Source organism: Vidua chalybeata, chromosome 15 (genome assembly GCF_026979565.1).
Source record: "Vidua chalybeata isolate OUT-0048 chromosome 15, bVidCha1 merged haplotype, whole genome shotgun sequence".
NCBI lineage: Eukaryota > Metazoa > Chordata > Aves > Passeriformes > Viduidae > Vidua > Vidua chalybeata.
The window spans coordinates 664,070-691,261 of record NC_071544.1 but is presented as its reverse complement, the minus strand read 5'-3'; the positions used below and the strand labels follow the sequence as shown (position 1 = coordinate 691,261).

The window sequence follows — 27,192 nt, the reverse complement described above, 5'->3', positions numbered from 1 at the left end:
CCTCAACACAGCTATCAAAACACTACAGCTTTGTTGTCATCATTACCATGGCAAGAACATGTTTCAACTCTGCATAAAGTCAAAAGCAGTACTTCAAAAACCTACATCTGGTATTTGTCTTTTCTCTTCAACAGGTATTTTCACATCTGAACTTATTTTAAAATCAAATTTTGAGGCTCTGTTCAAAGTGAAAGAACTGGCAGCTGCACGTGAACATCCAAGAGGATACAGCTGCATCCAGAGTCATCAGATAGCCAATCTAAAAATGAGCCAGGGTTTGGAGATGTGACCAGCACAACAGCAGAGGCAGGGAAAAGGCCCCACAGCCAGAAGTGGGACAGTGACCACCATAAACTTACTACTCCATGAACTGGCAGAGAACAGTGCAGGACCTAACAGAGCCAAGTGAAATTATTTTTATGCCATGAGTGTGCCTCAAAGAAGCCTGACAATGACTTGACCTACATTACACCACAGCACCAGCACAGCAATGATTTCCTTCAGAGCTGCCCATACAGGCTCTGCCTTCCCCCTGCAATGCTTGTGCAGAGAGAGCATGGCTGCACCCCAGACCTGCTTTGGTCAGTCACCTACAGACAACACCCTGGCTTTTCTTAAAACTTCAGTAATCAGAGTATTTTACTGGCTAGTAATTTCTTGCTGAAATTACCGTACAATTTTCACTTCTTTCAGCCAAAATTGAGGGCAATTTTGCTTAAATAAGCCTGTCTGTGCCATTAGCTCTGTTTCACCAGCGAAATCTGCTCTCACTGTGAATATGACATCATCTATTGACATAACCCCACCAAAACAGGCATTTCAAACTGTTATACTCTGCCATTTCACATGCTGCAATTATACTCAAGCTTAAACAAATCTCTGACACAAGACTTGCACCATTTTGCTTGTCTACCATGCACCTCCCATGGCTTTGTTTTCCCAAGAAGAACTATTTGTTTCTGGAGACTTGCACTTTCTATTGCACCCAGCATCTCAACAATATGAACTAAGGTTTTTATAAGAGCAAACACAAAAAAAATAAACTCAGTGGCAATTTTACAAACCAAATTGTGTATCTTACCTAAACAAATTGTAAAGAATGCTCAGTAGAACAGACCCCATGCCCAATCAGCACAACCCAGTGCACGTTCATATGTCCTGCAAAGCCACCTGCTGCAGGACCCAAGTGTCCAAGTCCTTCAAGTGGGGAAAACTCAACCTGCTTTACTCAGGGGGTTTCCTGCTGTGAGAACACAAGTCAGTGGTGTTAATTCACAAACACAGCAAGGATTAAAGCAGAGTTTGATAGTTACAACCGTTTGAATGTTTTCTGAGTATTCTTCCAGTCTCCATTACTGCAGTTACTGGACACAAGATGGAACGGTCATGCATTGGAAGTGACAGCGTAGAGCCAGAAGCCTTGAGGAGTCTCATCCTCAAGGTACAGACATCCATGCTTCCCTTCACCTGAAAGCCCTTACGACCACTGATGTTCTTATAACAATGGTCCAAAATATTAACTCTGGCTCTGAGCATCATGTGTAGGCCAGAGGACTTGATTGAGAGGACTTCCTGCTCATCTAAACTTTTGGATTTGTCAGAGATCAGTCTCAGCACTCACAGGAGTTTATCCACAGGCTTGGAACTCAGTGAGCTCTCTAGGTACACCCTACATCATTCAAGCTAATTCTTCTCTCCACAAAATCCTCACAGGAGTCATTATGTGAGGCAGCCTCAGACTCTGCAGCTCCTCAGAGGAACAGCACAGCCAGCGAATCCCAGATCAAAAGTATTTCATTTTACAAGCAGAGTTCCAGGCCCTTTATAAACCCAGTAGTTAGAGAGAAACCATAAACCAAAGTGCAGTGAAGCAGGTCAGAAACTGAGATGCAGGAAGGGCTGTTTGAGGCAATTACACAATTAGTGGTCACTTTCAGACAGGAATAAAGCCCCGCTTGCCACTCTAGTCTTCTTCTGAATCATCTGCTCAGTAGCTCCAAAGCTCATGGAACTGGAGTTGTTTTTGAAGCTGACAACACACGATAGTTTATGTGTACTTGGTAAAGAGAAGCAACCAAAATACTCAAAGGTAGTTTCTCAGAGAACTTTAAACCCCAATTATCTCTGGGTTCAGTATGCAGATTCCCCATATCCATAAAAAAAGAAACAATAGTACTTTATTAAAATACTAAATTTTATTTTTTCACATACATTTAGTCTCCCCACCATTTCCATTTGTCTGACCACCACCATGCCTTATCAAAACATTCCATACATACTTAAAATGAAGCTGAGGGTGGAGTCCTGTCTTTAAAAACCAAACAGGCATTTTGGACAACACATTCTTGGCAAGGTAATCTGGATGACATTTATCAGACACAGGAGGGAAAGCTCGTTCAGTATTTGTAAAAAGAACAGCCAAATAATGGTTACAGAAGTAAGACTGCAGATTTTAACGAACTGTTTAAACTGTTTTCTTTTCTTACAGAGTCTGTCTCCACTGCCAGAGAGCTTGAATGACCTGGAAGTGTACACAGAAAGTTAGAAATTGAAATCCATTTTAAAAAATCACTTCTAGCTTACTATCACCACTTATTTCATAAAATACTGACAATAAATTATAAAAAAAGTACATTCCTTTCAGAGAAAATCAAGTTGAAAGCATGACATTGGGTCCTTCTGCTAGAAGATTATTATTCACAGTAGGTCACAACAGTAAGAATTCAGTGAAGGTGAGAGGATGGGTGTAAACCAGTGAGGCAAATACTGGCTGAACTCTGCCTACCCTAATGCTTGCTAATGCTACAGCAAGTCCAGTAGCTGAGGCTGACTGCTTTTCAACAGTCCTTTAGGAACATATCCATTTGTCCATCAGACAAGTTTACACCAAACCATTGAGGGAAGCAGGAAAGCATAAGCAATTCTGTCACTGCAAAACTAACTTGATGGAATTTTGTCAGGGAAATCTAAGACACATTTTCAGCTTAGTCTGTGTGAAGTAATAACCAATTCAGAAACTTGCTTCCTGGTATCACCTTTCGGCTTGTGCTCCTTCAAGAGCTGCGTTGATTCTGGGAGAGAATGTGGCCAGAATGCCATAATCTCCATCACAAAACAGCTCCACCATCCCAGACACCCTCCCCAACAAAGGGCTGAACACCAGACTGGCTGAGGTGGCCAAATTCAGCAGCAAGGGAAACCACAGCTCATTTCCTTAGTCAATATGGTGCCTAAAGGAAAATTCCGTGGGTTTAGTAAGCAAGAGATAATTTACCAACCATATAAAAGCTGGAAAAATGTAATAAAATATTAGCTTTCCCATCTTGGCCAACTAAAACCCTTAAAACCATTCCCATATACTTAAGTATTGTTTGTGGTTTGCAACCCTTTAAAACAGTCCAAAGCTTGTAAAGATTAAGAAGTGGAAAAGAATCCCTAAGGTTATAAAAGTTTTTGGACTTTATCAAGCTCTGATGAATTCTGTTACCTTCTGGTCCTCCGTCCTGAAGCAATTCTTAACGTAGTTGGCAAATTTGGGCTCCAGCTTAGGAAGGGTAGTACCCTATTTGGAAAAAAAGCAAGTCTTAGGGTCTGCAGGTCATTTAATGCTTTCAATAAATAACCTATGATGCTGAAAACCCTTTGCAATACATGGAGATTGAACTCACCTGGCAAATTCCCACACTAGTTTGCTTTAAACCATTTTAGAAAGCTTGTTTTTCTACCATGCCCACATATTTCTCACAGAAGTGGCTACACACTGAATTGCTGTCCAAGATTCTTTGCTAATGCTGAAGAGCACAGCAGCGTTCACCACTTAAAATCATGTTGTTTGTAGTCAACAGTCCCGTGCTACTCAGATAAATTACAATTAATTCTGTATTTATGGACTCTTACTACAACACACAACCTGAGACCACCCTTCACAGGCAGGTTTTTAGCTTCAGCTCTCTAAAGCAAAACATGAACTTTACCTCCCACCTATCCTTTAAAATTCATTAATACACAACTTCTATTAATTTAAAGAATTGTTCTAGAAACATTTTCTTGTAATCCCTGGAATTGTCTCTGCACATGCTCAAATGTACAAGGCAGATTCAGTCAATAAATAATAGATATAGGTTTATCATCTTGTCTCCTAGTATCTCCAGGGAAAATAATACAGCATACTATTTTAAGAGACACTGATTTCCTTTCACATGTCCCAAAAGAAATACTTTCCAATATCTCAGGTGAATCAGTTGAAATATCCCATGCCAATTAGGACAGCACACTTAGCTGCTCCCTGCTAGAAAGCATTTCCCAATAGAAGCACTCTTCAGCACCAGATAATGTCTTTTAAAGCTCTTTTTTGCCAGTTATCTGCTCTGCATGCTTCCCTCTGCAACTGTACTTTGAGCAGCTAAGCTGCTTGTGCTCACACTGCAGAAGTATCACTCATCACAGCTCCTGAGTCATTCCTAACACCACAGCAGCATCCAGGAGTTATTGTAACCCACCAGGATGGGCCCATCCATCATGTCAGGCTCACAGTCCAGGGCTGTGCATTTCCATCCTCATCACAGCCTGTCATTGAGCATTCTGCATCGACCCTGTATTTAAACACTTCTGGTCTCATTTGCATTCCTGAAACAAAGCAGCCCCAAAACACTAATAATCTAAGCAGAAGATGATCCTAATTCTTTAGCTGACCTTTGTGTGCCATTGTATGGGTTAAAGTGTACTACCTTGAATTAAAAAACCCCATTGGCAAACCAACAATGCTTCCTAGCACATCAGCACTTTTGAGCCAGCCAAGTGCAGCCACAGCCAGGCCCTCACTCCCATCTGCTTCTAGCACAGGGGCAACTCAGAACACCGCCCTTGCTGGCAGATGCACTTCAACCCTGGCTCAGGAGGAAAAGAATCACCTGCTACACCCAACCAGCCTACAAGTGGATTTTCTATTTTATACTTAAATAGCTGCTAGAAACACTACTGACATGTGTGACCACCAAGTGCTGGTCAAACCTGGTAACATCCAGAGCAAGTGAGTGCCCTGACACCTTAAAAGGGTGAAGCATCCACTGAAGGGAGACTCAACCCCAGATCCCTCCAGAAAACAAATGTTTTCAGGTCTGTAGCAGTGCATCAATTCATAGCACAAGCATCTATCTCTCTCTTCTGGAAGTTACTGAGCCTTACAAGCATCAGGATACTGCTTCAAGACCAAGGCATTCCAACCATGTGAGGAACTCACTCCACTTTAGTAACCGGAAGTGTATATGCACTATTTAAGTCATCTTTACAATAAATATCACGTAAGGGTTTGTTGGTTTGTTTTTTTTTTTTAATTTGAACAGAGACAGTTCACCAAGAAATACTAAATTGCTAATCAGCACTACTGGAGAAATACAAAGTGGTTTTGTTTCTCACTAGTAGAAGCTTTTTTCACCAAATGTATTTTCATTTCTGAGCTTCAACATCAACACACATGCGTAGTAACAGCACAGGAATCAGCAACATCGTAACCATTTCCTGAAACATCCAATTCTTCCATCTGCAGACTTCTAAAAGGAAGGCTGAGAAACCTCATTTCCAAAAACTCACCTTATCTACAGATGCTTGCATTTTTGCTTTTATCTCCTCTAATGACAGAGGGACTTTTGGTGTTTTTGGAGTTAGAGTTTTATCCTTCTTGGAATCTGGAGTCTGAAAATGATTCATTTCATTAGTAACTTGAACATAAAGCTACAGAGAAGAAGATAAATTTTATAAAACTAGCTATCACACTGACAAGTCCATATAGTTTTCAGAAAGTCACAAAACCTACATTTATGCTTCCCACACATTCCTTAGAAGCATGAAAAATAACGATTTTCAAATCTAGAGTTATTATAGTTAGCATAACTGATAGATCCCATGCTCATTTCTTTATGAACCTTCCTGGCATCATGTCTGAGTACATGCAGCAAAGAGAAGCTGCACAAGGAATCAGGACACAGTTAAGACAGCATTAACAAGGAAGCTGCGAGTCCTGCAGTGGGTCATCATCACGAAAGCCCCGTGGCAGCAGCAGCCTCCAGTGCTCTCCAGTAGAAACACACTTGGCAGTCACCCTTTTGTACAAGGTGCTGCACAAGAACAGATTTAGTGTTTCAAACCAAAGAATTACCAATATTCCCAAGGGACAGTGTGTCTGATTTCAGATCCTGCCTGTTGTAGGTACATACTGATCATTGAAGAGTTTCAGAGAGAACATGAAGCAGTGAACAGTATCTTTAACATGCTTCATATCAAGATCTAAAAATCTAATTTGAATGTTAGTATGCTGTTTGAAGTTCACATTAGGCAAGCAAACTAGCCTCCCCACTAGAATAAACCTTTGTTTTACTCAATTGTTTTCACTCACTTTTGATTTAGATGCTGGTGTGGATGGCTTAGAGTCTTTTCCATTCTGCTTTGCTTTCTGCATATTTTTTCCTGCAATCTCACGAACAGGCTGAAAAGCAAGCACACACATTCATTTGTAAAATGAACTGCAAGTAAACTCAAGATAGCAGGTTACAGGAACCCGAAGGAAAACCTCTTGGTGCAGCACAGTAACACACCTAAGAACTAGTTCTGTTACCTCATTCAGTGCTATCTTTTTTCTGTAACACAATCATTACCTCATTTGGCATTACATCCAGAAATATTGTCTGGGATGTGCATGGGACATGACACCATACATGTTATCTATGACATGGAGTCTAAAATTCCTATATAAATCAAGGGACCATTTTGTTCAGGCACCCTAGATGATATCAGATGGCAGGAATCTGTGTTTCAGACTGTTTTCACCAAGCCACCGTGCAGTATCACCCATGGCAATTCAGCAGAGACAAAGCAGCACGTGCCGAAGTAAAAACATTAAATATCTGTTTTTAAACAGTAGGTAGGAACACAAAACTTCAAGCCGAAGTACACAAATGTGAGAAGAAAATGCCTCCCCACCTTCTCCCGGGGCAGCTACCCTGCTGTGCGCTTCCAGCACCACCAGATGGCCCTCGCGGGCCGAGGGAACGGCGCCCCCCCGGCACTTTCCTGCCCGCAGCGAACCCTCCCAGAGGCTCCCACATTTACAGCCTTTTGCACCTGAAGTCGCTGAAAGCGCCTTTCCACAGCATGCAGGACTGGAACTGCAAAGCACAACCCCCTTTGAGCAGGATTTCATTTGCTGCCCAACAGCCATCCAGGCCCACACCAGGCTGACGGCTGCATCCCTGTGCTGATAAGACCCAGTCACACCTTTGCAGCCAAGGAAATAAAACACGGACTGGATGGGTGCACATTCACACTGAAGTGTTCTCACACCCTATTACAATTTCTTTACACAGACTGAGCTAAACCTAGCACATCCCCCATTCACACATTCCAGAGAGCTGTGCTAAAACTCATTTAGTAGACTACCTGCCCAACTATTATCGTATCACAGTATTAGCCACTTACTTTCTTTATTGGTGCTTTAATTTCTTCCTCATCATCCTCTAAGTCATCCTCATCACTACAATTAAAAAGGAAGTCACTCACCATAACTCAAGATCCACATTAGGAATTGATCTTCCCCCTCCCTCCCAATATAATGTTTTATTCATGAAGGAAGCAAGCAATCTTTCCAAGTTTACTTTATACCTTAACACATGGCTAAGTGCTAGGGCAAGCACTACCTTTAAAGCAGTTAAATGCACTCCCTCCTCTTCAATACTGAAGGGATATATCGTAGGGACTTCCACTACTACTGTCAGAAGTTAATGAGTAACAGGAAGCCCAGTATGACATATCTGAAGAACATTAATTTAGATAGCATTGTAGAGATAAAAAAGACAAGGATGCCTTTTCCCTAGCCAAGATACAGGAGCTTTTTCACTTAGCATCCAGTTATGTCACACAATTCATGTTCTGAAAGTTAGCCCTGTATTTGAAAATACATTAGCAAAACAGGAATACATACTCATCATCGTCATCCTCATCGTCATCGTCATCTTCATCATCTTCTGCTAATTTTGGTTTTTTCTTTAAAAAAGAAAGTCTGTTAAGTGTTGATACCATTTTGTGGTAATAAAGAGAAACTGCCATATAAAACTGTGGCCTAAGTACAAGGCTACTTTCCATCAATTTTGCTAAACCCAGGAAGTTCCAGCTGCCAAGTCCAAAGCTATTGACATGTTCACTGCATATGCTCTGAACATATGAACCTTTCCTCTGAAGTCCAGCGCTTCAATCAGCATTTCAACACTGATGTTCATACCAGAACCTGCAGTCACTGCAGGAGACAGAATTTCCACAAAAGCAGCCATTATATCTACCCCTTCAGCAAAATTCTGGGGATCTTCTGTACTTTATTTACACTTCTGTCATTTAGTACAAACTAATCCCTTCCCACTTATAATAGCAAGGCACCTAACCGCTTCCTCCTAGAGGCAGGACTAATAGCAAACTAGAAGAAAATGCTGTGAACTTGACTGCAAGTCCATATACCTGTGGTGTTTTAGCTCCTCCTCCACTTGCTGGTCTCTTTGTTGAAGCATTGACAATTTTTGCATCATCTTCCTCCTCATCTGATTCTGGTTCTTCTTCTAATGCTGATAAAGCCAAGGCAAAGTGTAAAAACCTCACCTCATTTAACAATATAAAGCAAGACCACTAGTAAGAAACAAAAAGCATCACCCACAACTGAGTAGGTTTGGTCTGGCTGAGGTGCTGAATTGACAGCAGGAAGCTTTCCACTAGTGACCTAACCACTGACTAGGGGGTTTTCCAGCTGACTGAAGCAAGTACTACTACACTCAGCTGATAAGCAGAAAGCCTACAGTGGGACATCAACACCCACTTCTAAGGGGAGAAATTAGAACTGAAACTGCAAGGCTGGCAAACGCCCCTTACTCATACGAACCAAGTGGCAAACAAAGGCATGCAAGCATTCCTCTCAACTCCTACCCTACACCCACTTCATGCCAAGGATGTGCCTTTAAGGTTCAGAGGGCCAGTACCAGTGAAAGCACTGCTTGTGGCACCAGCTGCAAATCCTTTAAGTTCTGCTGGTGCTGCCAGGTGCCAGGACACAGCAGTGACCAGCCATACATACCTACGAGGTGCTGACCACTGACGTAAACAGGCCCCGAACCACATTTCAACCTCAACACCACTGGTGGTGTGATCTCGAAGCCACCCAATGAAACCTGTGAGACAAAGCAATGGTATTCAGTCAAATGTTCCATACAAAGTGTACTCAACAGACACTCCACCCCAGTGGAAATGAGCACCAACAGCTGGAGACTCCATGGCTAACAGTTACTCCAAGTTCCCATTCAAAAGAGTATTCTGCAAGTGTTAAAGGATCAACTCGGTGTCAGTAAGCCACACACAGGGGTTTGCTACACTCACTGCGTATCCCAGTTAAAGCACACCAAGGCCAGACCAACACACACTTTTTTCTACTCCACTTGGCAGCAATGTCGATTTGAACATTATCCATCCCAGTTGCCCCAGCATTGTGTAGTTCTACTTGTACACTATCAGCAAGTGAGTCAAACTATATTCCAGATAGCAGAAATGACAAACAAGGTGCCCTTCAAACAGAGCCGCAATCTTCTTCAGAGTGGCGTTAGAGCTTGGGACCTGCAGAAAAAACTAATTGTTCCCATCCCAGGTTTAGAGAAAGCAACACAACCTAAAGATGCATCTGCTTGCATATGCCTAGACTTGTCTATATACAGATGCCATGAATAATTACTATTGCTTAAAAAAATGTGTAATTTGAACAAGTCAGTTATCTCCACATAACTCAAGTACTCTACTAGGCACAAAAAATATGTATTTACTACATCTAGTAAAACAGACACTTCTCGGAACACACTGCTCAGTTTCACTAAAATTCAGTTGACCCAAGCCATTTCTACATTTTTTTTCTCACTAGAGACCAAATTTACAGTAGATTCTCTAAGCTTCTGTACTTACTGTAGGCTGCACTGACATTTTCAGAGATGCCAGTACTACTTTAGTAGGGTTGCCTTCATAGTCCAGTGCTTCTGCTTCTACAATGTGTAATTCGTCTTTGGCTCCAGCTCCTAAAGTAACCTGTGAAGTCAAGAACAGGACAGTCTGAGCATCCCAAATATTTTAAAATCTTCTAAACTCCACTCACTGGAATGAAAAAACTCCATTCACAGTTCTGCATCAATTAATACTGAAATTTGCATTTCTGACTACAAATTATTCCATCAGACTCCATCTCAAGCTGACACCCTGTCTCCACAACACTAAAACTTCCAAGGGGCACCTCCAGGCGTGTTCTGATGACAGTGGAATCAGGTCACTTGGCTCACGGATCACTGCACCAAAAAGAGGCAGTGACAAGTTCAGTCAGCTCTACAGCTGGTCCAAGGACAGAAGTATAAACACATCATCTCCTCTACAGAATCACACCTATAGCTTTCCCCCTCCTGGCACATGTTATCTGCCAATTGCTTCCCTTTACCACACTGTGCGCCTTTTGCTTACATTCACTGAGGACTCAAGTCTAACAGCAGCTTAGTTGAATACAGTGATTTATGCACATGCCTTTTGCTGTAATTCATCACAGACTGAGAACTGCTGTCCCAAGGCATTTCTAAACTGAAGCGTCTGGATCCCTTACTCTGAGAAGGAGTCTGGCACTTTCTGAAGAGTGTTATGAGTTTCAAAACTCATAGCTGCAAGGAGACAAGTGACAGACAGTGGCCAGGTCTGAAATTCCAGTTCACTGAACCATGGGCCTCTCAGACAGGACTATGTGCAGAAGATGTGAAAAACAAATCCTTCATACTATAACTATTACCAACAGCAGTGCACAAGGCTCTGTGCCCCTTCCAAGAAAGCTTTCCAGCCCCCACAGGAGATGTAGGTGTGAACACTTCAGGCAGAGACACAGAAGTTTCCATTCTTCAAGAGCTGAGCTTTAATGAGGCTGCAATGGTCGAGACTTAGATGTATCAGACTGAAGGCTGGGAAATAGAACATTGGATTCACTACTGGCAAATTTTGTTATTAGCAATTCAAAGAGGTGAAATTGCAGCTCTGATCTCACCTCTCAAATGTCTTAAGAACACTCAATTGCTCAGCTAGTGGGACAAAAACTTTAGAGCATACCCTGTCATTTGCCCCAGTTTAATACTATAGCACTTACTTTTCATTTATTTCTCATGTGTTTGGCAAGCATCCATGCACACGCTTTAATTTCTACATTGAAGGAATGCACACCAAATAGGTGATGAAGCAGTGACCATCCCTATTCTTAGCTATCATTAGTAAGACATTTACAGAAACTCATGGCACTTTTACCTCCTGCATCTATCCACCTCTTTTCTTCCCATCTTGCTGTACCTTATGCCCAAGTCCACGACATTTATAATTTAAAAGACACTGCCTTTACTCATCTAGGCTTTTATCAGGAGCATAGACCAGCCCCTGGATTTTTGCTGCCTTTACACCTTTTCTTTAAGTCCTTTCTCTACTCCACAAGGTCTTTTTTGTTTCAACCCTGTCTGAGACCTTCCAAGTCTTCAAGTATCTTAAACATTTCCTAGTTTGTCCTTTGGTATCTGAATCCTATTTCTCCTGTGCATCATCCCTTTTTATTCTATGAAAAGAGATTACTGACATAGGACCTAATTCGCCCCCCAAGCCTAACAACAAAGTAGTGGTGTGGATTGATCTGCTTCATCCCTGAGTGTACAACATCAGAAGAGATGCTACAGTTAGTTTTGAAAATATAAATAGAAAAGGAACTTTGCGTAAAACAATACAATTTAAGTATCACAAATTTTATCAGCATAACAAACATTCAGATACAAGAAATCTGCATGTGGACTTGCCCTATATATTGCTATATTCTTCCATGAAAAGGAATTGTAATTAAGAACAAATTGCTTTGTCAAGTCCAGGCTGTAGTTTTCATAATATACAAGGACGGAAAACACATGGCTCACACAACAAACAGAAGAGTTTTAAGTAACACCATGAAGTGTTTGGAGAGACTAATTATGCAAGTGACCTCCAGGAAGCAATTTTGCTGTAGGAATTAGCCCCCAATTTTAAGACTTTCTTGCTTCCAGGTATCAAAGCATTTCCCTGCATTTAAGTAAACACAGCAATACACCACAAAGATGCTACAACTCTTCAATTTCTTGTCTGTTAAGATAGTGCACATTATTGTTTTGTTACCCAAAAAATCATGGTCAGTCCAGAACAAAAGCATTGAAATATTGTGTCTGATTTGTGTGGCACCAGAAAGCTCCAAGGACCCACCCAAGAACTCCCTGAGAGTCTGTTAGATGAATTATCTGAATGAAAGATGGGATTTCCCAGTTACATCCTTGGAGAGGGCAAACCAAGGACAATAAGTCAAAACATAAACCTCCTGCTCTCTTATTAGGACTTACTTATTATCTGCTTCTGGGAAAGAAAAAGAATTGGCGTTATGTTATGGGAACACACTGAAATGGTTTTCAAAACCAAGTTTTTAGCAGTCTACAAGAGTGTGCCTATGTATGACTCTTACAAATCTAACTTTCTTCCTGTGCTCTGGTAGCATCTGCACTATTTGCCTCAGGGTATAGCCTAGCATTTAATTCCATTTAGCAGATATTTACTATCCCACTGTAAGCTGATTTTTCACCTTTTCCAGCCTTGCATTTGCTTGCTGTCCACAATGAAACATCAGTGGAGAAACGTTTTCAATACAGAAAGTATCTGAAACATGCTCCACTGCCAGTAAGAGGTGGTGATTTTTAACCGATTTACATATTAATTATCACCTGAATTATGTTTGGCGAAATAAATGGTACGTTAAAAAACGTCACCATCATAGCACATCACTACATCTAAAATGGAAAGTTAAAAACCAAACACTACTTGCCGTTCTTAGAGACAACTGATGTTCGTTTTCTTCATCATCTACTTTAAACTGAAACTCCTTATCCGCTTTAAGCTCGCAGCCTGTAAAACAATTCAGTTATAAGCCTACTGTTTTATTTAAGACGCTAGTATTTGCTAACCAGTTATTTGGCAGCCTGCTGCTCCCAGGCCTCGTACTTGCAGGGAACTAGCGGCACACTTCGGGCCTGCACGGAGCGAAACACGTGGGGTGAGGAGAACGCCGGGCGAGCGCGCGGCCTGCTGTCGACCGCGCATCTCCCCGCGCGGCCCGGTTAAGCCCAGCAGCTTAAAGACCATCCCCGCCCAGCACCCGCCGCGGTGCCCGGGGCGATGGCAGCTCCGTAGCCGCCCGCCGTGGGCGGCCGGGTCTGCCCCGGGGCAGTGAGGCGCGCGCGGCCGCGGCACTCCACGTGCTCCGCCTGCGGCCGCGCTGCCATGCGCTCCGCGGGCACTGCTGGGGCGCCGCGTCCTTAGGAACGGCAGGAGACACCGCGAACAAAGCGCGGAACAAAGCGCGGAACAAAGCGGGACGGGGCCCGCCACGTGCGGGCCGCGCGCCACGTGGGGAGCGCGCGGGAACGGCCGCTGCGCGCCCCCGGCCCCGACGGAGCCCCCCCGCCCCTTCCCCGCGCGCGGAGGGGCGGCGCTCGGCCGGCACAGGCCGCGGCCCCGCACGGCGCCCGGCCCCGGGGCCTGCGGGGGCGACGGGGCCAGCGCGCCCCGGGAGAGCGTGGCCGTGGGCGCGGCGAGCGTTACCGAAGAGGAAAGTCTGCGGGCGCAGGGGGCCCATGCTCTCCATGTCCATGGCGCTGTCCTCCATCGCGGGGCCGGGGCACGACTGACCGAGACTGCTGCGCTGCGGGCGGACGCGCACTAAAGGAAGGCCCGTACCCGCCCACTCGCTGATATAGCCTCGTGTTCTCGCGAGAGCCGCGCGCCAGGCCCGTCCCTCGGTGCCCCGCGCCGCCCCTGCGCACGCGCGCACGCTGATGGCGGTCGCGCGCGGGGCCGGGCGGGCCGCCAGGGGGCGCCGCGGGGCCGGGGCCGTGTGAGGGGTGCCAGCCCCGCCCGGGCCCGGCGCCGCCGCCGCGGAGCTGGGGCCGCCCCGGGGCCGCCGGGATCGCAGCCTCCGCCCCGGGGCCGCATCACACGTGGGGTAGAGCTATGGGTGGGGATCGCAGCGTTCCGCTCCACGGCCGCGCAGCCCGTGGGGACAGCGATGGGGCGCGGCCGCAGCCCCCGGCCTGGCCCAGGGCTTGCAGCCGCAGCAGCCAGAGCGGCTCCGCTGGCCGAAGAGCCGTGCTGCCGTGGAACGTGCCCTCCGCGGTCTGTGACGGGAGCTGGTTGCTGCTGTCATCTTTGACTGAAATAATAAATGAACGAAAGCAGCTCCCTTCCTGTGCATTACCTGTTAGGATGAGCTCCCATCCCGAGCTACTGCTCCCTGTGCCACTGGCTCTGAAGGCCAGGGACACCACCACTGTGGGAACCTCCTTTTCAGCTGGCGTATGATGTGGGAGCACACCACTTTTTAATGTGAAATTAGCACACGGGGAAATCTGTCACAATAAAGCTAAAAGTTCCAGGGTTATTTTATACATACAGCTACCAGTCCTGGAAAGACTTGTTTGCCTCAGTGGTGGGAGCCCATCACTGGCCCTAGGCTGGGCCCACCATCCACACATTCCAGGCCATGTCCTGGGGCTGATCTGCACAAGTCAGGTCCCTTGTGTGCTAATCTCACGCTTACCTGAACACTGCAAAAATAAAAGTATAAAGGCTCTTGGTGCTCTTATCTCTCAACTGATTTGAAATGTGTAACTTGTAGTTGTGTTACCTTCACTGACATTCATAAAGGAACAACATTAAATGATGGTCCTGAAAATGAGACAAACTGAAGAATAACTGACACAATGGGAAAATGAAACTTACCCTGTCAAAGATTCCCCTTCCTCACTCTTGCATGAACCTGGCCCCTTTGCAAACAGCAAATGCAGTTCCACAGGATGCACGTGGTCTCGCCACGATACAATCCCCTACCATCCCATTAACATTAGGGCAGGTTGTCCACTGAGGTGTTTCTGGTGGTTGCCACAGGCTGACTAAAATTCAATAATAGTTAAATTGTGTGTGAAAACAAGGTACAGGAATAAATTGGAGCGCAGCTTAACATATGAGTGAGGATGGATATTCTGTGATTTACTCCCCTTAAAGTCTCACAAGGAACCAGAGAACAAGCAGTGTTTATTTCATTTTCTAACCTTTGGTTTGGTTAATTTCTAATTATCTTTACAAAGTCGTTACTGCTGAGGGTGGCCGTTAGGGTAGGAAGACTGGCAACTATGGGAAAATAGTTGCCACTATAGATACACCCTTAGTTGCCCTGAGATACACCCAGGGATCTGTGGAGCAGCAGAGGCAGAAATCCCACCAAGTGCAGTGGCTGGTGTTCCTGGCAGAGAGAGACATCATTAACTGATCAGACATCTCAGCCTTAAAAGCTGCGAAGATGCAGATGAGGTATTTGTTTGGGCTGGATTGAAAATGGGAACTAGTATCAAAATTTCAAATGAAGTTATGGCATGATCCAGATGTCAGACTGGAGCTGGAAGGTGAATCCTACACTGTAATAGTGGAAGGGAGTGAATTACATTTATCTGTAATGCCAACAGGAGGACATGGCTGCTGGTCCAACCCGCCCAAAGCCCTGCCCCCCAGGGCACCGAGCAGCTCACAAACTGCAGCTCCACAAGTCCACCTGGGTCTGCTGAAGGGAGCAGTGCAACCACAGCATGTCCTCCTGTGTGCAGAGTCACTTTCAATACAATTACAGCCTTCCATTATGGAGGAAATAAATGTGGGAGGAAACAAAGGACAGACACAGAGAAGCAAAACAGGGGTAGGAAGTAGGAGATATATGCTTACTGCGTCTCATTTGGCTCCATAGGGCTTTAGAAGGGCTGTCATATATCATGGCATTTATTATTTCTGCCATGGTACTAGGATGAGAAGTCCATTACAATATCGATCATTTTATTTTGCTCGGCTCTGTGCTGTGTAATGCTCGGCATGGCAGAAAAGGCTTACAAGTGATTTAGAAACAGCCGTACAGGGACAACTAGGAGAAAATCAGAGCTTCCCTGAATGGAATTCTCTTTTTAGCGAGCTTTTACAAAACTTAGGAAATTGTATTTTTAGCATGGTTAAAACCACAGCGCAGTTGTAATCAAACAATCAGAAGCTATAGACACAGTAAAGATTTCCTATGCAATCTTAATTTACATGCTGACATAATGAAATAATCTTCAGCTGCCCTGCCCCATGGCTGTCACATAACCTCTCCACCGGGCTCCCCCTCCCTTCACTAGTCAACAGTTTCTGTCCCTGTGAACTAAGGGCCAAAATCTTAACTGGCATCAAAACACTGTTCTTGATCTCAAAAAAAGATCACTTGCACACCAGAAAATGCAAATATTTCACTTTAGCCTGAAAGAACTGCACATTGCTATCCCCAGCTAGGGCAGCAAGAGGCAGGTGTTAGCTGTCCTCGTCCCCATGAACTGGGGGTACCAGCAGGAGCAATGTGCAGTCTAGGCACTGCAGTGGCAGCATGGACAGAGCCACCCTGCTGGGTGCCACGTGAGCGCCCTGAACACAGGTAAGAGCTGCATCTCCTGGGGCTGTTTTGGGAAGATTTGGCCTTGCATTTGCAATTTCCCTTCACTTCCAGGCTGGTTTGCAGCCAGCTCAGGACAGGGAGCTGTGATGGAGGCACCATCCTTACCTGGTTGTCTTCTTTCTTACCCACAGTCTGCTTTTTGCTGCTGACCCTGCTGTAAGTGGCACTGGAAGTTTTCTTCCTCTTCCCTCTTTCTGTAGTGCCTGTTCCATTCCCAGCTTTGCATGTAGCATATTTTTCATGCAGAGCAGCATAAAGAGCTGTGTCTGAAGGTCCTTCAGCACCAAAGAATGCTGCATCAGGGGAGCAGAGGGAGGCTGGTGACCCAGCTTCTGCTTATGGCAGCACAAGCTGGTGCTGCTCCATCTCTTCTATGATTTTGCATAAAGCTTTCAGGGGATCCTTCTCCTATTAGGGCCCAATTTCAGACATGCAACTGTAAAAGGGAGGAATGACAGGTGAGCCAGGATGTCCACAGGGGAGGCACTCAGCTATTCCAGTGATGAAAAGAAGTAAGGTTACACAGATAGATTACAGGTGTCAGTGTGCACAACAGTAAAGATTGAGAATTGAGATAGCCTGAAATTTCTCTCTTTTATTCCTTTTTTTTTTTTTTTTTTTTTTTTTTTTTTTTTTTTTTTTTTTTTTTTTTTTGTCTTTTTGCTTTAAATATTCAGTATAGAATGGCCTCTAGGTCCTGGCCATGACCCTTCCTGGTTATTGCAAAAATTAACACTGTCCTGACTGAAACTGGGAGAAAAGCCAGGATACTTTAAAACTTTTTTTGTCCTGCAGGTCCCAAAGGCGAGGCCACTTCCCAGTAGGAGCAGTAGGAGTTTGGAGTTGGTGGGGCTGACATGGGTAGGAAGGGGGTGGCAGCAAAGAGCACCATCAGGCTAGTGAGGCAGACTGCACCTAATATCCTCTCCCCAGTGATGCCACATGCCCTTGTACCATGAGCCACGACTCCCCCTGCAATATAATTTACTGCTGTGTACTGATACTATACCTGCTGCCAGCCCATGGCACTGCTCTGCTTGCTACACTCCATGAGCTCGATCCCAAAATGAAGTTCTGCAGCACTGCTAGGGTACATGAGTTCTGCTGACCACTCATGGGCAGCCAGGACCGTGGAGACAACACCTGATACTGCACATCAAAGTAGCCTGTTCTGGTGGTCCCTTTTCACATCTACTCCTACTGCAGCACAAGCTTTGAAATATTACCCCTGTGCCCCATGGTTCCTGCAGGGTCTAGAAGAGCAGACATAGGGCCATGGGGTGGGGCACAGCAGGATCATGTCCAGTTCCTGATTTTCCTGCGTTTGTTATACTCCATTTCTACAGCTTCACTGCCAGAGCCTGAGGGGCAGGTCCATTTGGTGTTTGAGTGATATGCAGGATGCTGTTGGTCAACCATAACTTTGTGTAGTTGCTCTGGCTGTAAGTTCAGGAAAGATGTTCCCTCATCTTAGCACTGTCAGTTCCCATTTCAAGGTCGACAGCACCATCTAGTGATCCCAAATCAGCTTCCTCCATGGCTGCCTGCTTTCTCCCAACTTTCATCCATGCCCCAGGTGTCCCAGGTGAGGTTTGCCTGTCTGTGCCTACCTACTACACCCTTCCTACTAGAGGGTTGTTTACTGGAAGGTCTTTCATGGGGAGACTGATTTCCCTTGGCCACAGTCACAGACCTCAGAGATGGGATGGCATAATCCAAACTAAATCCCAGGCCAGAAAACGTGGCAGAGCTGTGTTCCAGACCCCATTTGGCTCAGTGAGAATCTTACCTGCCCTCTTAGGCAGATTCCACATTTAAAATAAATCTGCCCAGGGAAAGAAAATAATGTCTCTCATTCTTCCCTTAGGTCTTTGCTATGTTTGACCTCAGCCAACATGTTGTGTAAGGACCTCAAGCACACCAGTCAAAGGTGGCATTTTGTCTTCAAGGTCCCACTGGCATGCACAGCTCATAGTACAGATGTCAGGAGAGTCAAAAGCTTGGCCAACATTATTTGAGCACAAGCTCAATAGGCAACAAACTCAAATAGGCAGCTCCACACCTCCAAAGCGCAATGGGCCCTTCTGTTCTTTTCCCATTACACCCCCTGCAAAATACCCTACAAAAAAAAAAAAAAAATCTGCTGGATCCACAGGCAAACCTGGAAAGGTTGATGTGTTGTTATCACCTCAGTTCCTGCACTGCTGCATTTCACCCTCCCCACAAGAATCTCTGGGGCCTCTGTGGTGGATAAAAAGGCAGAAGGGTATTGTGTTGATGGCAGTATCATATTGTGTCTGTACTCTTCCTAGCTGGGACAATGTGCAAATTTCACTGCTGCCTTCTCTCAGTTCCTTGGCGCTTCATCAGGGCATCTTGCAGGCTCAAGGTGCTGCAGGGGAGGAAACAGAAGGACACCAAGTTTCTGACTGCTCTTGCTACAGAATTTTGATGCATCAAGCACCTCCTCCACCAACAAAGTTGTGGCCAGGAAAAGGGTACTATGTGGGATACATGTGGCAAGCTCTTGTGTTTCTACTTGATTGCTAGGCTAAAAGGGTTCTAGCTTATGCTAGCGGACACTCTTGGAAACCAGGAATCTGAAGCCATGTGGTTATACACATGGATCTGGATCACAGCTCCCAAATTTGCAGAGACAAATCTGGGAAAGGTCTTTCAAAACCACTCCAAAGCCATGCAGAACATGATGTATATTTAAAGCCATACACATGAATCAATTTATTTCCTGGACTTTCCTGAGCTTATCTAATGTATTAAACTGCTCTGCAGGCTAGGTTGAATGTGTCCAGCTGGGGCAGCAGGATGAGGGTTTCTCATCACAGCAGCATTCAGGGTGGGTTACTGGCTCCTGCACAAAAAACACCCGCAGATCACTTGATATGATTCTATGTATATCAATATGAATATATATGTGCTTATAGACTTCAGCAGGCTTTTGGACAAAGATATTTACTGAACAAATGAACATTTACCACATTTTCAAACTACAGTTTTGAAAATCTTACAGATCAAATAATGAGCTCTGGCTGGATCTCTGATCACAAGTGAGTTTAGAGATGTAATACATAGCTCTAGGATCTGTGTGAAGCACTGCAAATGTCAAAAATCAAATTGAATGGTAAGAATCTCTGGGAGATAAACAGCAAATATCATTAGGTCAGTGTATGAGTGTGGGGTACAACCACATCTTGTCTACTGTAGGTAGCAATAGGCATGTTGGGAAAAAAAGACAAAATAAAGGGCTATACAATAACAAGAAGCATGGAGAACAAGAAACAACTGCCTGACGTCTCCCCTAATACAAGAAATAGAGGACATAAAATGAAACTTGTAGGTGGCAGATTAAATATAAAAAAAATAAAGAGGCAGATCCTCAGCCAACACATAGCAGAGCTGTGCAAGTCACTGCCACAGGATGCTGGGGACGTCAGAATTTCATGAGCATCAGATATGCTCATGGGAAAAGAAAAAGCAGCAAGGGAGAATAGGCAAAAGACACTGTTCTGTGGCTCAATAAATCCTTGAACAGCTTGGAAGAGATTCTGGGGAAAAGATCACTGTAATCTTAGTCTGCTCTCACACATTTTTTCCAGGCACTGTTGGAGACACTGGGCTGGCTGAGCACCCAGCGTGCCCTGGTGTCACAGAGACAGATGCTCCCAGCAGCTGCAGCTCAAGAGCCCTTGGATCCGGGCTGGGCTCCCGCCCAGTGGGCCCCACAGTGCTGGGTGCAATACCCACATCCAGAACAGAGTCCAATTTTGAGGCTGGTCATACAGAGCAGAGGTTTAGGATATTCTGGCCAGCCGTTTCCATCCAGGTGCAGCCAGCTTTGGCAATCCCACAGTGGAAGGCTGTTCAGTGACAGCAGAGGCTCCTACAAGCTTGTACTGTCACCTGCATTGGAAACCTACTTCAGATGAAGTCTCTGTTGTACTGCTGCTAGTAATCTGCAGCAGGCAGAGACAGAAAGGTGACAAAATATTCACACAATTATCTCAACGTTCATCTCACAACTGTATCCTATAGTGGGGAAAACTAATCCCTGGAGGAAGGTTACTCATGGCCCTGGTTCCTGGATGACACAAATGAAAAACACACAGACCCCGTGTTTAATTCTCTGCATTTCCCAAACCAGTTGGGAACCTAAACCAGGGAAGCCCCTGGTCATGAATGGTGCATATGTGGGAGATGTAGGCTTTCAAAAAATGTGTGGTGGGTTTACCAGTGTTTGGGGCCCTGTGGTATATTAGCCCTCAAAATAACATATAGCTTCCTTTCAAGAAAGGATTTCCATCTACCTTAAGAAGAAATTCTTCAATTTCATCTAAAATTTGGAAGTCTGAGTGCTGAGAGCAACATTAAAATAAGAGTTCCTATCTGTCTTGTACTGCATCTACATGCTGCCACTGTGTTACACTCACCTGCGTCATCTTGTATGTTCTGGTCTTGGCATGTGGCTGGAACACCTCACATGTGCCCAGTCATCCATCAGAGCAAGTGGCACATGGCAGTGCTGGAGCTGAGCAGGACACCAGGTGGATCAGCTCCTGAGGGTCCATGAGGTCCACAATGCCATCCTTCCATGTGCTGTCATGTCACCGTGGTGTCCACAACAGGTTGTATCAGACACAATCCAGGCTGTATCAGACACAATCTAAACAGATGCAGTTGCACAACCACAATTTATATGTTGGCCATAGAGGAGGAGAAGTCAACTGAGGGGGTCTCTGACACTCATTTGTTAGACCTGGCACACTTTATTGACACCTGCTGCCAGCATCCAAGGTCCCTGCAGGGCCATTGTGCTCCTAGAACGTGCTCCCATAACACACCTGCTCCTCCCTGTGGTGCTGAGGCCTCTGGCCCACGGAGGTTCCACTGGTTTTATTTTACAGGACATTGTTGGAGATTTATGTTTCCAAAACTAATAGACCTTTTAAAAATCATTCCATGTAATGAAAAACAGATCAGAGTCTCAGTTAATATAAATGTCATTAATCTGTGTAAGAAAATCATCCTCCAGATATATCCACTGGATGTAGAGCAAGGATGATTTTAGCTCATTGGTTTCTTGTTAATATATTGGAATACTTGGATCAGTTCTGCAACCACGTTCTGTCCGGGATCCCCACTGAGTGAGAGCAGAGTCACCGCTGAGAGAGCCCCCTGCTCTCCAAGGCCCCGTGCTCCAGGTCTTGTTCTCATCAGTAGCAAAATGAAACCATCACAGCTCTGGGCTCTGATGTCACCGCCAGATCAGCAGAATTCTTCCCTAACTAATGCAAAGTCTGGGAACTCCCAGAGGCTCAAGCCAAGTTCATGGCCATGCGTTTCAGGCTGAGGAGTCGCACCTGCGGCCTCTCGTGGGTATTGGGGCCACCTGTGGGGCTGGGGCCGCGCTGTAGGTCCGTGGGCCGCCCGTGGCTCGGGGATGAAGGAGTTAAAACCGAGCGCTGGGGCGGGACGGGGCCGGCGGGGCCGCGGCGGGGTCCGGGCGCCAGAGGGCGCTCTGGAACCGCAGATCTCGCAGGGAGCCGCTCCAGAGGCGGGGCGGGACGGGCGGGAGAGGGGACAGGGCGTGGGGACAGCAACAACTGGGGACAGAAACAACTGGGGACAGGGCGTGGGGACAGAAACAACTGGGGACAGAGCGTGGGGATAGAAACAACTGGGGGCGGAAACAACTGGGGACAGGGCGTGGGGACAGAAACAACTGGGGACAGAGCGTGGGGATAGAAACAACTGGGGGCGGAAACAACTGGGGACAGGGCGTGGGGACAGAAACAACTGGGTACAGAGCGTGGGGATAGAAACAACTGGGGACAGAGCGTGGGGACAGAAACAACTGGGGACAGAAACAACTGGGGACAGAAACAACTGGGGACAGAGCGTGGGGACAGAAACAACTGGGGACAGAAACAACTGGGGACAGAAACAACTGGGGACAGAGCATGGGGACAGAAACAACTGGGGACAGAAACTGGGGATAGAAACCGGGGACAGGGCGTGGGGACAGAAACAACTGGGGACAGAAACTGGGGATAGAAACAACTGGGGATAGAAACTGGGGACAGAAAATGGGGACACAGTGTGGGGACAGAAACTGGGGACAGAAACTGGGGATAGAAACTGGGGACAGAGACTGGGGATAGAAACTAGGGACAGAGCGTGGGGACAGAAACTGGGGACAGCACCTGGAGCAGAATGTGGGGACAGCATCTGGGGACAGAACGGGGGGACAGAACGTGGGGACAGGACCGGGAACAGCATCTGGAACAGCACCTGGGGACAGAAACTGGGACAGAAATTGGGGACAGAAACTGGGGACAGAACATGGGGACAGCACTTGGGGACAGAACGGGGGGGACAGAACAGGGGTACAGCACCGGGAACAGCACCTGGAACAGCACCTGGGGATAGAACGTGGGGATAGAACGTGGGGACAGCACCGGTGACACTGCACCTGGACACAGCACCTGAACTGTATCCCCACAGGAGTGTGGCTCGCAAACACTGAACCCTGTGCTGGAGAAACACAACATTATGCTAACAAAACATTGCCAAAGTCTTGAACTCAACCTCAGTCCTTGCAGTATTCAGCTTTTGGCTGGATTTACCTTGCTTTTATGAAGGTGTAACTTATCAGCAACTGTGCTGCAGTCAGGCCCATTTAATCAACATTAAATTTGGCCTTTTAGGTATCTTAAGCTGTTACAGATGACTCTTATTTTCTGCAGAACCAAACTTCCCAGTACCATCATCTACCCTGAGAATCTATGGAAATACAGACACCTGAACCAGGCAGGGAGCACCAGGAAATTCCTTGGTAAAATCCCTGTGCTCTCCAAGCAGGCCTGAATAAGTAAATGTCCACGATTGCAGGGACTGCAGCAGCCAGACCTTCTCTGGTGCTCTCACTGCTAGAGAGCAACAACAAACACATACAGGAGCAGATGAGTTATCCAGAGCCTCTGCTTCCAGCCCTGGAAACCCTTCCGGGACCACACGGCATTGCCACCCTCAGCTCTGCCAGCAGACTTTTCTCATGATGAGCACAGTGTCTCACACTGTCACCAGCATTAGCATTTAAGATGATTTTCTGCTTGTATGCAACAACTGAACTGTGGAACAGCAAACCCAGAATGGAGGAGGTTTGAGTAACAAACCCAGAAAGGACTAAATCTGCAGCAAAATGCAGGGCTGCCCAGTGGGTTCAGGTGAGCCCTGGAGCAGGTCGAATCTTGCAGATTTCCTAGGGAAGGGAATCCTGGAGCTGGAGGGATCTCTCTATGTCATTCCGAGGATCCCAGCTCAATAACAGAGAGACGGATAATAGCATTTGAACACTATCTGCTTCAATTCAATTGTATTGATTTATTGCCAGTCCAATGAAGCCATCAAGTGTACAAAATGGTTAATCTTATTTTTTTTCCCTGCTGTCTGCTCAGAGGAGTGAAGTTGTAAACACTGATCCATGCAAGGAGGGTGGCAGGGGAGATACATTGAACTTTTTTCAAGGCAAATGCTGATTTGTGTCTGTGCAAAACGAATTTAATTTTAGCACAGGGCAAAGGAAGGACTCAAGCCCTTCCCACTCCAGACTCCCAGTGGAAAGCTGGTCCACCTGAGTGGTTTGGAGCCACCTTGCTGACCCACCTCCCTGGCATCACCACACTCACTCAGCCTCTGGGAGGTGGCAGGAGCCCCAACATCACCAGTCTGGGTCAAGAGACCCCAAACCCACCTGGGGGCTGTGGGGCTGCCTCCCTCTTTTTATGCATGATTTACCAAATTCCCAGCCTTCCCCAGCTCAGGGAGGGAAACAATAGTCCAGCCCATCCAAGCAGACCCAAGTCAGGCAGGACATTGCTGCTGCTTGAAACACACCACTGCAAAACAGAGAGTGACATGTACAGTGTGGCCAGCAGGTCCCTGCTCCAGTGCCTGATGCCCAGGAGAGAAGGAAAATTAGTTATTTTTTTTTAAGTATTTTCTTTTAAAATGTACATTTGCAATTAAAGGCTGAGTATACTCTATATTTTATTAATGATGTGGGATAGCGAGGCATTTTAAAGCTTTCTATTTTGATGATTTTTTTAGGAGGAGGAAGGGAAGGAATTGAAATGGAAAACTTAACACTTATGATTTCAAAAATTTGGCTTATATTTTAGGTTCTGGTAACATGCAATTACAGGCACTTAGAAAGAATTCCCTTTTTTATGCTATGCCCTAGAGCATAAAATTAAGAGGCCAATTCAGGCATTGTACTGCTTTCAGAGGCAGTTTGCTGCAGCATAGATCAACACGGAGACTGACTGTCGCCTTTCTATTGAATTAGGTCTATATTTTTGACAAGTATGGCAGCAGTATCATCACTTTAATCACCAACAATCCATTGTGTCTCTTTATGCTAATAAATAAAACATTCTGTGTTAAATATTTCCCAGTAAGCCCTTGAAGACCTGCAATCACCACTCCTCCTATATATGTTCCCAAGTAAAATAATATAATGGTAATAAAATCAAATTATGTCTAGGAGTTTTATAGACAACTAATAGCAGTTATTGCAAAGTGCACATCAGATACCAATTGAAGGTTACATTTCTCTTTAATATAATATAGCATGCATATTTCACTAACTGTCTCTGTATATCAAATGAATTAAGCAGTAGGATGATATCAGTCAAAAATGGAGTTCTTTAGGAGAGGTCTTCAGGCCTCTGTGTACTGGAGCTGTGTATTAAGAGTGGGAACACTGGCTGCAAAATATGGGAAAATCATCCCAGGTTACTGAGGAATTGCTCAAGAAACCTCCTGACAGTTCCAGCCAGCCCTGTCCATGCACTGAGGCTTTGCTCTAGGGATTGATGTGTGCAAGGGTCTCACAAATCATCATGGAAAGCTGGGAGGGACCCCCCAGCCCATCACCCATCCTCTGCTCTGGAAGAGCACACTGGGCTCAGCCCAGGTCCTGGAGCCGTAATGGCAAAGCAGAGGTGAAGGTCTTAGAATAAACACAACCGGATCAAGAGTGAGCCCACAAAGGCATCCAAGCTCCTGCCATTTGTTCTCCAGGGCTCTGGCAGCAGCTCAGCCAAGGCTCAGGGCTTCTGCAGCACAGGGTGTACCATGGGGCCACTGTCTGCCCTGTCCTGTGGTAGGACTTCCCTTGCTCCCACCATCCATGGGGCCCTGGAATGCCCACATCGTCCTCCCCATCGCTGTTTGGCCCATCCCAGGGCTCCTCAAGCCCTGCAGCCCCTTTGCTCCTGGAGCGACTCCATACCAGCACTGGGAGCACGGCACAGCCCAGGAGCCCCAGTGCAGATCCAAAAACACACCTTGTCCTCAATCTCCTTGATTTCCCTGGCTTCATTCCCACACTTCACTCTGGAGTCTGAGAGCCTTGGAGTCACCCTAAAGAAACCCTTTCCTAAACTTCAGATCTGCTTGTTGAGAGATTTTTCCCATCCTCATTACTAACATAGCTAATACATTCAGGGGGCCCCGCCTCAGTCAACATGAATTGTAAACCCTTTCTCTAATCCCCTCAACAATACCCCTCCCCAAACCTTTTTTCTATCTTAATTAGATATTCTACCCCTTTGGTTTAAAATAGTATTTAATTTCACTTAATGATTTCAACAAAAAATATTAGGATTCCCCAAACAGACATGTTCCCTCTGAATTCTCTCATTCTTTTTTCCAAGGGCTTCAGTTTCATCTTTTTGTTGCTTTGTCAAAACACAGCTAATTGACTGTCCTGAAAGTACAATTTTAGTAATTTCTCTCAATGAAGCATTGCTGCCTCCTCTATTAACACTGTCTAATTGGACTTTGAATCCCCAACCAGCGACTTCACCCATGCTACAGGCCCGGATCACTGCAACAGTAAATATCAGCATCCCAGTTAAATGTAGGTTGGCTCACATTCCCCCAAAATTGGCTTTCTGCTCCTTAGAGTCCAATCTGATGTAATATTACATTAACCATTTTTTTCTCTGGGAACTGGGGGGAGGGAGGAGAAGCTGCAGCGCAGATCTGTGTTTCCTCTGCTCGCAGAGCGCGTTTGCTCCCGGAGGGAGCGCTGCGGGCTGGCAGGAGCTCTGCAGCCTCCCAGCCCTCATTTCCACCTTCTCTGTTAGCGGCTTCAGCTGCAGACAGCACAGCAGGCAAGAACACAGCAGCACTGATCCCCACAGCTCCAGAGGGGTACCTGCCACCCAATTCCGTCACCCAGAGATGGACCCCAGCACAACTCTGCTGTGGGCAGCAGAAACCTTTTCTCTTTTTTCCCTCCTCCTTCTCCAAAATACAGGCTGTATGGCACGTGGCTTTTTACCATCGACGGCTTGGCACATACTGGGGGGCTGGGCAGGTTGAGTGGCCATGCCACACTGCAGCAGCAGCAAACCACCCCCGGGGTTCATCTGCAGCCGCTCTAATTATCTCAGAGCATCTGCCATTAAAATGCAAGATCAGGCCAGCTACAAGTAGGAAACAGAAACAGAACTCCTTATTGATGCCTGTAACAGGCACCAAAGGCGTATAAC

General features: G+C 45.9%; 1 protein-coding gene across 1 annotated transcript; it reads right to left on the bottom strand.

The window, feature by feature from the left end:
- Positions 1-2,173: 2,173 nt before the first annotated feature.
- On the bottom strand, positions 2,174-13,844 carry NPM1 (nucleophosmin 1). Its single transcript, XM_053956672.1, has 11 exons — positions 13,693-13,844; positions 12,917-12,996; positions 9,979-10,098; positions 9,107-9,200; positions 8,500-8,603; positions 7,973-8,034; positions 7,471-7,525; positions 6,392-6,481; positions 5,590-5,691; positions 3,488-3,562; positions 2,174-2,521 (listed from the first exon to the last, which is right to left on the bottom strand). The coding sequence occupies exons 1-11, from the start codon at positions 13,754-13,756 to the stop codon at positions 2,483-2,485; spliced, it is 885 nt and encodes a 294-aa protein (XP_053812647.1). The 5' UTR covers positions 13,757-13,844; the 3' UTR covers positions 2,174-2,482.
- Between the last annotated feature and the right edge of the window lie 13,348 nt (positions 13,845-27,192).